General features: G+C 36.3%; 1 protein-coding gene across 1 annotated transcript in view; it reads right to left on the reverse strand.

Annotated features, from left to right (window-relative positions):
* The window catches only part of LOC148949574 (uncharacterized), a 171369-nt gene that overhangs the window by 130566 nt on the left and 27970 nt on the right, over positions 1 to 12833 (reverse strand). Inside the window, exon 2 of the mRNA XM_089093600.1 lies at positions 11529 to 11667. Within this exon, the coding sequence (XP_088949726.1) occupies positions 11529 to 11667 (139 nt within the window). The remainder of the gene's footprint in view (positions 1 to 11528; positions 11668 to 12833) is intronic.

Raw genomic sequence — 12833 nt, forward strand, 5'->3', positions numbered from 1 at the left:
TGATATTCAGTTGTTGTGATTTTAAAAGTTCTGCTTTTGTTTCAGCCAATCGTGTATCTGCCCCAAAAAAATACTTTTCAGACAATCAACTTCAGACTAACCAGAATTTTTTTTTTCTACTCTAAAAATATACGCTAGTCTCTACTATAGAAAGAAAAACCGGTCTAATCTAAATTCAACGTAACAGCACATGAAGACAAAATTAAAAGAAAAACCGGTCTAATCTAAATTCAACGTAACAACACATGAAGCCAAAATGAATAGAACTTGGATTTTATGACTGTTATCTGATGTATCCGATAAAAACTTTGAAAATTAATTTATTCTTTCCGGTACTTAGATTGTGCCAACTTTTTCCAATGTATCCGAGAAATGGATGTTGATATTGAATTTAATCACTCTTAGACTTAGATTTTGTGAAATTGCTGCATTGTCTGTCTAGGAAGCGACTTCAATCGATAACGAATGTTAATAGAGAGTTTCTTCAATTTTTTTTTTATCATTTCCTATAATAAAATTTCTGTATTGTGTAATCAAGAGATGAATCCAAGAAAGAGTTTGTTACTTAGTTACTTACTTACCTACTTCCTACTTACTTACTATTTTTTCATAATGACATAATGACATATCCAACAACGGATGTTGATAAGGCATTTATTCGTTGTGATACCTAGATTTTGTCAATGTTACCCCATGAAGAACCTGACCTCGTCTTCAGAACGATGATAAACCCCTTCAAATTTAGGACACTTAAATTCTTCTAGATTGAAAAGTGGAATCCTAGGGTCACACTTTTGAATTAAGACTTTATCTGTAGGTACATTACCCTTTACATAGAGTGCGTCAACCCAGAAAAAGCTGTAAATTTCACTGAATTCCTCCTGGACATTTCTCAGTTCCTGACCACTATTATTAAGTTGTGTAATCACTCTATCATAGAATCCCAGTCTGTTCATATGATGTAATGTAGTACTCCACAAGCTTTTATCATACTCAAACATGTTATAGTTCACCATCTAATGATAACAGTCAATTTCTTCGAGTTCCATTGACAATAATAAAAATGCACATTCAAATATAACACCACAAGATGATTTTTTCAAACCGATAAATTCTGTGTCATACAGTCCTATCATCTTAGAAGCTATTAATGTAGTTGTTAAGAAGAGAAATACATCATCAAACTTTTATACCTTCGCTCAAGGTTGAATGGAGTTATGGCTAGGGGATGACTCCTAAAACCATCTCAATTCATCGTGGGGAGGAGTCATAAAACCCTTAGAAGTCATTGCGGGGAGGAGTCATAGAACTCTCGGTATCTATTGCTTGCAAATGAAGTCTGGAAATTACAATTTTTTTTTATAATTTCTTTATTGTTTTCCAAGAGGTGAATTCAAGAATGATATTTTGTCATTTTAAGATACGTACAAAAAATGTATTTTACATAATTTTCTTACAAGAAACTAGAGTTTACGCTCGAAAAAGCCTTATTAGCACAGATTTTACGGAAATAGTTTTATTTTTCGATCCAAAAATAGACTTAAGTTCCACATTTGAACCAGAGAATTGTATTTTCCATAATTTTCTTACAAAAACTAGAGTTTACGGTCAAAAACCCTTAATAGCTCAGATTTTACGGAAATAGTGTGTCTGACAATAGATGTACGCAAATTCCTTTTCTTACATCTCCGATGTTTTAATATACATTCTAAACCCTTGATATGCTAGCTTACTCTAAAAAATAATGAACACATAACAATGTAATATTTTTAATGAAATAATGCTATGTAGAATATTAATACAAAAATATATTATGATACATTATTAATATCAATGATTAACTTTGGACATTTTGAATCTGTTCCATAAAATAGTTCACCATGTTCTCTCTTGATATTGTAGTTATTGTCTTCTCTTAGTTCGTAATCAGTAGAATAATCATTATTACATTTTGAATCATACACAATTTTTACCGGTGTCTCATGAACAGGCTCAATATGCTTTTCGTCTTTGCTATTATTTGATTCATTGACTGTTTGATCAATGCCAGTAATGTTTATTGGTGCTTTGTTCTTCATCGTTTCATCTTTATATTCCGTAGTGATATTTTTTGACAATGCCATTTTTATTTTTCTTGCAATTTCACTGTCTATTAACACATTATTTTTACACAGGTAACAGTTTCGGCACGTAAACAAGATATGGTTTACGATATTAGCAGCAGAGTAGGCCTTTCTTTTATTAGCCTTCCGTTGAATGCTAATACCCGAAAGCTGATGATTGGATGTATCCGTAGGTAATGTGTTACCTGCAGCAGTAGCAAGGAGTTGTCCTCTATCATCAACAATTATTTTTATGTTAGCATTCTCTTTGAGTGCAATCATCTCTGGAGATCTCAATCTCGCATAACCCGCATCATAAGAGGTGAATTTTTTCGGTATCCCAAAGAAATTTAATTCCTTACCATCATGACAAGGCATGCACACATTTCCAATAGTGCTACCACTAGTACCTGTTTCATAGTTTAAATACTTCTCCTGGTCGGCATTTAATGCTACAATAACATTGTTATGTGAACACCCTCTATTAAAATCTTCCATCTTCACTTTTTTTTTAAAAGATATGACTTATGTGTTTATCGTTCCACTGTGTAAAAAATACTGATTTAATACATGCAGTAGATTAGGTAGTGACGATAAGCGGTCATAGCATACCAGTGGGAAAGCCACATCGTGTCTTTGACCAATCATAGAGCACAATTATTAGAACCATAATCATACTTTGACATTTTAACATACATATAAAAAGAAAAAAAATAAATAAAGTTGAAAAATTTCGAAGTTTAAAAAAAAAAATAGTTTGTTTTTATGAAAAAAATATTGAATTATTAGTTCAGATTTTACGGATATAGTTTTATTTTTCAATCCAAAAAAGGACTTAAGTTTAACATTTTAACCAGAGAATTGTATTTTCCATAATTTTCTTACAACAAACTAGAGTTTACAGTCAAAAACCCTTATTAGCTCAGATTTTACAGAAATAGTTTTATTATTCTATCCAAAAATTATTGATTTAAAAGAGAAGAGGTCAGTGGGATCATTTATATTAGCGATAAAAAGTTTTTTGGGTAATTGGGTTGATTTTTTTTTTGGGGGGGGGGGGAATTGGCACGGGAAAGGTCTGAAAGGTAGTTAAAGATAGGTTAAAGGGCTTTAGTTGTGTTGGGTTTGTTTCCTTTTATTTCCTTTTTTGATTTGGTTGATTTTGGTAGATGGGCCTCATTTTTGGTAGTGTTGGAGTGGATGGATTTGAACGCTCCTTTAAATTACAGCAATTTATGTTGCCTCAACAGGCTATGATCTAGAGGAAAAGTGTTTAGTAATTTAAAGTGTTTACATAAAAATTATATCTTTTTTGTATGAATTTTTTATATGCTTATAGAATCTATTATTAACAAAACTGAATTTTTTGAAATTGAAACGAGATTGCATAGAATATGAGTAGGATTCAAATCAAGATAGATTAAGATGGGGGGAAAAAATGACTCAAATCAAAAAATTGACTCAAATTGAGTCAAATCAAGACAGATGTTACTGATCGATGTAGAATTAATGAAACCGTGAAAACAAGGGTAAGTTGAGACAGGAAATCAGTGGGTATATTCTATACGTATAGAGATTTGGTATCTAGCCTAGGCATACATCAGACGCAAATTGGTTTTCCTGCATACAGATCTTTATCACCTCCCCCAACCCCTTCTAGATTTTAAAAATAACCTTTTTAAAAAATTTTCATTGATAAAATCGCAAAAACAACAAAATTGCCTCCTTTCCCCCAGATTTTCAAAAATACATTTGCCCACTATCCTCCCGACATTTTCATGGACTTATGTCTCTGTATCTACAATAGGATAGCACCTTATGCAGTGCTTCCATTTCTACTACGTAGTCTACTATTTTACTAGTCTACTATTTTAGAGTAGACTACTTTATTTTGAACGTTTCTCCTCTATTACTTTTAGACCTACTTTAGTACTTTATTTCTACTTTAAATTTGGATTTCCCGCTTTTTTCCTTACCGAGTCTATGGATTTTTGTTGCGGATATAGGAATTTTGAATACAACGGTGGGATTTCGGCAAAAGTGATTGACAAACGTTCTTGTTTTCGTCGGACATGGATAGACCCGCGAAATTTGAAACAAAATAACCAACGTGGAAGGACAAATACAAATAGAAGCACCTATGCACATTTCCGATTTTACTTGCTTAAAAAAGAAGGGCTAGAAGTTGTGAAGAGCCTTTGTTACAGTTTCATGGTAAAAGACTATGTGAAACAAATCTGTTCATCCCGTGAACCTTAAAAGAGAAGAGTTCTCCCTACCCGCCTTTTAAGCGACAGCCTGTCTGTTTTCCTTACAAGGAAAAGATACAAAGTTCACGGAGAAATGCAAGAGCATCAAAGAGATTGCCCAGAAATTGTAGAGATTGTAGACCCAAAAGTCGTATCGGATGGTGATATTCTATTGTTGCGGCTTTTTTTTAACCAAAAGTTCGGGCACCTCTCGTGGGATTTTGGGCTGGTTGAAAAAGAGTGGTGGGCATTGATGCTGCTTAGTCCAGACGACAGTTTGCCCAGTGGCAGAAATCCGATTGATTTTTGGAACTGGGTGGTGTCCATCAAGACGCCAAGTGGAGCGCTAAAGTTCACTAGCGTTTTTCATGTCATTTGGTTTATTTTTGGACTTCCCTGCTCAAATGTCGTTGTGGAAAGACTTTTCAGCGTTCTGAAAAGAAAGAAATTCAAAATGAACTTCGAAAAAATATGAGAATGTAGCTGTGACAAGGTAAACCATGACAAGACACTACTGAAATATTCTAAATCTTGCATTTCACGACAGAAATTCGAAATGAACTTCGAAAAATCAAGAGAATGTAACTGTGACAAGGTAAAGCACAACAAAACACTACTGAAATATTCCAACTCTTGCATTTCAATGAAAGAAATTCAAAATGAACTATGAAAATCAAGAGAATGTAACTATGACAATGTAAAGCACAACAAAACACTACTGAAATAATCCAACTCTTGCATTTCACGACAGAAATTCAAAACGAACTTCGAAAAATCAAGAGAATGTAACTGTGACAAGGTAAAGCACAACAAAACACTACTGAAATATTCTAACTCTTGCATTTCACGACAGAAATTCAAAATGAACTTCGAAAAATCAAGAGAATGTAACTGCGACAAGGTAAAGCACAACAAAACACTACTGAAATATTCCAGCTCTTGCATTTCAATGAAAGAGATTCAAAATGAACTATGAAAATCAATAGAATGTAACTGTGACAAGGTAAAGCACAACAAAACACTACTGAAATATTCCAACTCTTGCATTTCACGACAGAAATTCTAAATGAACTTTGAAAAATCATGAGAATGTAGCTGTGACAAGGTAAACCATGACAAGACACTACTGAAATATTCCAACTCTTGCATTTCACGAAAGAAATTCAAAATGAACTTTGAAAAATTAAGAGAATGTAACTGTGACACGGTAAAGCACAATAAAACACTACTGAAATATTCCAACTCTTGCATTTCAATGAAAGAAATTCAAAATGAACTATGGAAATCAACAGAATGTAACTGTGACAAGGTAAAGCACAACAAAACACTACTGAAATATTCCAACTCTTGCATTTCACGACAGAAATTCAAAATGAACTTTGAAAAATCATGAGAATGTAGCTGTGACAAGGTAAACCATGACCAGACACTACTAAAATATTCCAACTCTTGCATTTCACGACAGAAATTCAAAATGAACTTCGAAAAATCAAGAGAATGTAACTATGACAAGGTAAAGCACAACAAAACACTACTGAAATATTCCAACTCTTGCATTTCAATGAAAGAGATTCAAAATGAACTATGAAAATCAATAGAATGTAACTGTGACAAGGTAAAGCACAACAAAACACTACTGAAATATTCCAACCTGAACCCTCATGCCACTCAACCCTCGTGTAACTCGACCCCATTTAACTAATCCTCGATGCACCTGAACCCCCTATTTACCTGACCCCAGGGCTAACCAAAACCCCCTTCACCAGAACCCCCGTGCTCCTGAACCCTCGTGCTCCTGAACTCTCGTGCAACTGAACCCTCGTGCAACTCGACCCCATTTAACTAAACCCCCCTGCAACTGAACCCCCCTCGTGCAACTCGACCCCATTTAACTAATCCCAGTGTAACTGAATCCGCATGCACCTGAACCACTCGTGCCACTCAACCCTCGTGCAACTCGACCCCATTTAACTAAACCCCCGTGCAACTGAACCCCCCATGTAACTGAACCCATGTATAACCGAAACCCCATACAACTGAACCCCCGTGCTACTGAACCCTCGTGCTACTGAACCCTCGTGCTACTGAACCCTCGTGCAACTCGACCCCATTTAACTAACAACCCGTGCAACTGAACCCCCCTCGTGCAACGCGACCCCATTTAACTAATCCCCGTGTAACTGAATCCGCATGTAACTGAACCCCCCGTACAACTGAACCCTCGTGCAACTCGACCCCATTTAACTAAACCCCCGTGCAACTGAACCCCCCATGTAACTGAACCCCTGTATAACCGAAACCTCATACAACTGAACCCCCGTGCTACTGAACCCTCGTGCTACTGAACCCTCCTGCTACTGAACCCTCATGCAACTCGACCCCATTTAACTAACCCCCGTGTAACTGAATCCGCATGTAACTGAACCCCCCGTGCAACTGAACCCTCGTGTAACTCAACTCCCTCAAAACACTTTTCAGCCATTTCTTGTTATTTTTTTTTTATTTCTAAACTATTTAAAATTGACAACACTGTGCAAACCCTCACTTGTGTATTATACAGTACACAATCATCTCATCTCCTCCAAAACACTTTTCAGTCATTTCTAGTTAAAAATTATCCAATCACTAATTACCCCTTTTTTTTGGCAAATGTCTATCAAACGCCAAGGAACGTAATCTCACCGAATAAATCAAACTCTTTCCACAGACTTCAAAAATGGAACTGTGGATAACACATGGGTGATTGACAGCTTTCCCTAAAAAACCTTTGAGTTTAATGTCTCAAGCATGGGTTTTTCTTGTGCAATTGAAACTGTAGTGTATATTCTTGTGCAATTGAAACTGTAGTGTATATTCTTGTGCAATTGAAACTGTAGTGTATATTCTTGTACTCGTCAAACCTTTACACTGTATATTCTTGTGCTCGTCAATGTGCAATTGACAACAAAAACAGAAAAAAAAACCTGTTTGCTTTAAATTATATTATTACGAGCAAAACATGCTTGACTACATTATACATTGCCAATTTAAAAAAAAAAAAACCTCGACTTTAGTGGGCCAACCTTTAAAATGTTCACGTGCAAATACAATGTCTCAAGCATGGGTTTTTCTTGCGCAATTGAAACTGTAGTGTATATTCTTGTACTCGTCAAACCTTTACACTGTATATTCTTGTAATCGTCAAACCTTTGCACTGTATATTCTTGTAACCGTCAATGTAATCGTCAAATCAGCACTATCATTACTACTCTCGAAGTCCATGTAGGTTGTCGGAATGGCGTACATGCAATACCTCAGGAACAGCTGAGGGTATTAAACTGAAACTTTCAGAGCATATTGAGGGGGATAACGGGCACCCAGGTTGTCAAAAGGGCAAAAATCCACAATATAAAAGGAATGGCTAAGGGTATTAAGTTGTAACTTACAGTGACTGTTGAGGGGGAAGTTGAGCTACATCCATGTTTTCAAAACAACGTATCTGCAATATCTCAGAAACATCAAAGGATATTAAGTTGAAACCAGCGGGACATTTTGAACTAAATCAAAGGAACACTATGTCCATCCAGGTTCTAAAAGGGTATATCTGCAATGCTATGTGAGGAACACCTAAGGTCATTAAGTTGAAACTTCCAGGGGATATCTCAGAAACATCTAAGGATATCAAGTTGAAGCCAGCAGGACATGTTGAACCAAATCAAAGGACACTAAGTCCATCCAGGTAGTCAAAAGGAGCTATCTGCAATACTATGTGAGGAACATCTAAGGTCATTAAGCTGAAACTTCCAGTGAATACTAAGGAGGGGGTGAACTATAAATCAGAGGACACTACGAGTGTCTGGGTTGTCAAAGGGGGCATCTGCAGTATGTCTGGAAGAGCTAGGGATGTTAAGTTGGAATTAGCAAGGAATAATGAGAGGAACATTGAAGTAAAATCAAAAAACTTCACGTACTCCAAGGTTGTCAAAATGGCATATATGCAATATCTTGCAGATGCAGAATACTTATGGTATTCCGTTGAAACTTTCGAAGAAAGCCGATGGGGATTAAAAAGTAAATAAAAAAAGACGTTATTTTGTATCCAGATTGTCAAGAGGCCAAATGTGCAACATCTCAGGAACTCTTAAAGATATTACGTCTGAAACTTTCAGGGCATGTTGTTCCGGATGTTGAAATATACCAAAAGACGCTCTGCATACAGTTTGTCAAAAGGGCGAATCTGGAATATCTCAGGAACGAAAAGTCTCAGTATTAATTTGACGGTGTCAGGGCATGTTGTGGGGGATAATGAACTAAATCAAAAACACTATATGCATTCTGGTTGTCAAAAGAACATATCTGCAATACTATTACTATGTGAGGAACATCTAAGGTCATTAAGTTGAAACTTCCAGGGAATATTAAGGAGGGAGGGTGGAACTATAAATCAGAGGACACTACGAGTGCCTGAGTTGTCAAAAGCGAGCATCTGCAATATCCCTGGAATAGCTAAGGATGTTAAATTGGAATTAGCAGGGAATATAGAAAGAAATATTGAAGTAAATAAAAAAAAACACGGACTCCAAGGTTGTTAAGATGGCATATATACAATATCTCAGGAACTGCTTATGATACTACGTTGAAACTTTCAAGGAAAGCTGATGGGGATGAAGAACTAAATCAAAGATACCACAGTGTATCCATCAAAAGGGCGAATGTGCAATATCTCAGGAACTGTTAAAGGTATTACGTTGAAACTTTCAGGGCATGTTGTTGGGGATGTTGAAATAAATCAAACGACACTATGCATCCAGATTGTCAAAAGGGCGAATCTGGAATATCTCAGGATTGGAATATCTCAGTATTTAGGTTAATGAACTAAATTCTCAGTATTTAGGTTAATGAACTAAATGAAAGACACTATGAGCGTCCTGGTTGTCAAAAGGATGTATTTTCAATATCTCAGGAGCAACTACAGATATTAACTTGAAACTTTCAATGAATGTTGAGCGAGATTTGAACTAAATCAAAACATACTATGTACATTCAGGTTGCCTAAAAGGCGTATTTTAAATATCTCAAAACGGCAAAATCTATTAATAGGGGGGTTGAACCAAATCAAAAGACACTAAATGCATCCAAGCGCATTCAAGGCATTACGATGAAAATTTCAGAGCATGTTAAGGGGACGTTGAACTAAATCAAAAGACCCTATGTACATCCATGTTGTCGCAAGGGCGTATCAAGAATATGAGAATTAAATCGAAAATTCCAAGGCATGTTGAACTTTATCAAAACACACTATGTTCTTCCAGGTTGTCAAGAAGGCAAATTTGTAGTTATATCTCAGAAACGACTAAGGATATTAAGTTTTAACTTTCAGGGAATGGTGAGGAGGAGGGGTTGAAAAAAAAAACCCACGTGCCTCCAGGTCCTGAAAAGGGCACCCGAGCAATACATAAGAAACGGCTAGGGACATTAAGCTGAAACTTCCCAGGAACTCCAAGGGAGATATTGAATCAAATCCAAAGGCACTAAGCTCATCAAGGGGGTCAATGTGGCATATCTGCAATACCTTGGGAGCAGCTAAGGGAATTAAGTTAAAAAACATTATAGGAAATCAGAGAGAGCTGTTGAATTAGAGCAAAAGACACCGTGTGCATCCAGGTTGTCAAAAGGGCGTATCTGCAAGATCTCAGGAGCAGCTCAGGGTATAAAAGTTGAAACTTTCAGGGAAAGGTAAGGGGGATATTGAATTAAATCAAAAGACACTCTGTGCATCTGGGTTATCATTTATCAAATGGCGCTTCTGCAACATCTCAGGCATATCTAAGGGCAGTATATTGAAACTTTCAGAGAATGTTGAACTAAATCTAAGGTCACTATTTGCATCCAGGTTGACGAAATGCCGTATCTGCAATATCTTTTAATCTGTTAAGGTGTTAAGTTTAAAATTTCAGAAAATAATGAGGGAGGTATTGCCCTAAACCAAGACTCATTATTGTTATCCAGGTTGTCAAACGGGTGTATCTGCATTGTCTGTGGTAGACTCTACCTCTGACGGGCTCTACCTGGTAGAGCTAGGGGATTTATGCCGAAACTTTTAGGGAATCTCGAACGAGATATTTTATTTAATAAAAACACTTGGGCATCCAGATTGTCAAAAGGGCATATCTGCGGTATCTCAGGTACCTTCAAGTGTGTAAATTAACAGCTTAAGAGACAGAGCTGATACTTTGAGGGAATATTGGACGGGGAGATCAAGTAGGCCTATATTTTAAATTTTGACTTTTTTAACGTATATAAATCTAAATTACTAGAAATCTCAAGGATTGAATATCATTATATACAAAACTGTCAACCTACATTCATTAGTTCTTTTCAGGAATCTTGATTATTGTGGGGTTTTTCTTTCTTAATTTGTTGCTGCGGTGACAAATGAAAGCACACCGCCCGAAACAAAAATTGTCTTCAATAATGCACAAATGACGCTGTTCGCTATATGTCTGACTTGATTATTTATTGTTTATCAGTTGATAGTTATTTCTATTCATTTTAAGCTTGAATTATTATTTAACCTTATATTTGCTCATCTTTTGTTTTATGTAGCTCTTTACTTTTCTTTGACAAACTTCTTTTGCGGAAAGAGTTTTTTTTAATTAATGCTTAAACAAACTTTGCGACTGCAGAACTTTGACACACATCTTATGAGTCCGGGACTTCAAAACTTTTGTTATATTTGACTTCTATCCAACTGCAAACGGCCGGAAACGCTACAGAAGTAGACCACGTATTAGATGGGCGGATATCATCCGAGATCGACACACAACGTGGGGCATTGACCCCGGTGAAGCTCCCACCCTGGCACAAAACAGGCCACTCTGGAGACGACTAATGGTGCTGTCGTCTGGTTCTCTCCACGCTGGCGACGCTGCCGAGCAAGAGCTTTAAGTCAAGGTAAGTCAAAGTCATTAGGCCTAAAATACAGGAATACAGTTGCCTGTTCCAGATGATACACTTTTTAGATTGAAATGTTCAACGCATTGAATGAAATAGCGTGCCCACAATTTATTTCAGAGTAGAAGAGATTCTATTTTCAGGGAGTAGGGGAACTTATCTCAGAGACCCCTCCCCCCCAATCTTCAACATTTGAGTGTGATACTTGGTATTTAAATCAATTACCAAAGTAAATAGTTCTTACCAATGCAATGTTTTCTGGATATCGTATGTTTGAAAATATATAGCTTGGGATTGTGACGTCTGGCACATGGCAGTCTCCGTGGGGGGATTTGACAATAAATTCATCTGGCGGTAAAACATTGCTTGCAGTCGACTGAGCACTGCAAAAAGAACTGCACTTACATAAATCACAATCAGTGCTGATAGAAATATTTTACAAAAAATAGGAACTAAAAACAGACACACAAATCGGATTTTGTTTCGGAAGAAATCCAGCTCACTTCGAAAGAGGTTCAACAATACCGTACCAATTCGTAAAAGATTTATAACTGAAGATTTATAACTGTTGCCATAATTTCTAATTTTCCGTGACCCCCTCCCCCCTGTCCAGCTACAACAGAAAAAGTTTAATAATCTCTTCAAAAAGCGTTAAATGATATAAAAAAATCCTTTATAGATATGATTTTAGCATTTATCTAAACTGGAGGAAGAACTAATTCATACATTTTTTTGGTAAGCAATAGAAAATTTGAAGCAAACACAAGTAGACGAAGGAATCCAATAAGCGACTTTCACTTAGCCTCCCGTCTTTCACTTAGGCCTCTTTTAGACGAGCAGTATTTTTTTTTTATACTACCGCCCTTTTTCTTGCCACAACGTAGTAGACACAACTGTGTGCAAGAGGAACCTGATATTTAAATCTATTTTTAAATTATGTCTATAATGAAGTCAGTCATAAGATAAAGTAACATTACTTTTATCTGCCATTACCTTATTTTTCGTCACTTTTTCTTTGGAGTTGAGCAGGGTTGTGTTCTGTCCCCCTTTATATGGATTATTTTGATGGACTTAGTCTTAAGGAGCACAAGAGAGGCAATGTGAGAACACGGAATCAAACGGGGAGGAAAAACTTCGCTGGACTTAAATTATGCTGATGATTTAAGCATCCTAGATGCTTAAATCATCTCTATCACCCGACACTTGTCTTTGTGGCTATGAAACCGGTTACCTAAGCGCTTAGGTTACGCTTAGGGTTAACCTAAGCGTAATTCTTGAGTGTGTGTTCGTTTAATTAACAAGTACCCATCGAACAAAAAGCATATCCATAGTCTAAAAGAGGTATAGTCCCTCTCGAATAATTGGGTAACATCAGATTTGGAAGAGATGGATTAGTAGCTTACTGAATTCTGCTAACCTATTTTCATTTGCTGATGATTTTAGCTACCTTTTGCCTTGTGTTCTATGTGAATACCAGGCACAGCTATCAAAATCCCCCTCTAAGGAAGTCAATATAATTTTAATGGAAGTATTAGACTAAAGTTCAGAA

The sequence above is a fragment of the Artemia sp. Qi Xiang Cuo genome, chromosome 8, assembly GCF_049724085.1.
Source record: "Artemia sp. Qi Xiang Cuo chromosome 8, ASM4972408v1, whole genome shotgun sequence".
In the NCBI taxonomy this organism is placed as follows: domain Eukaryota; kingdom Metazoa; phylum Arthropoda; class Branchiopoda; order Anostraca; family Artemiidae; genus Artemia; species Artemia sp. Qi Xiang Cuo.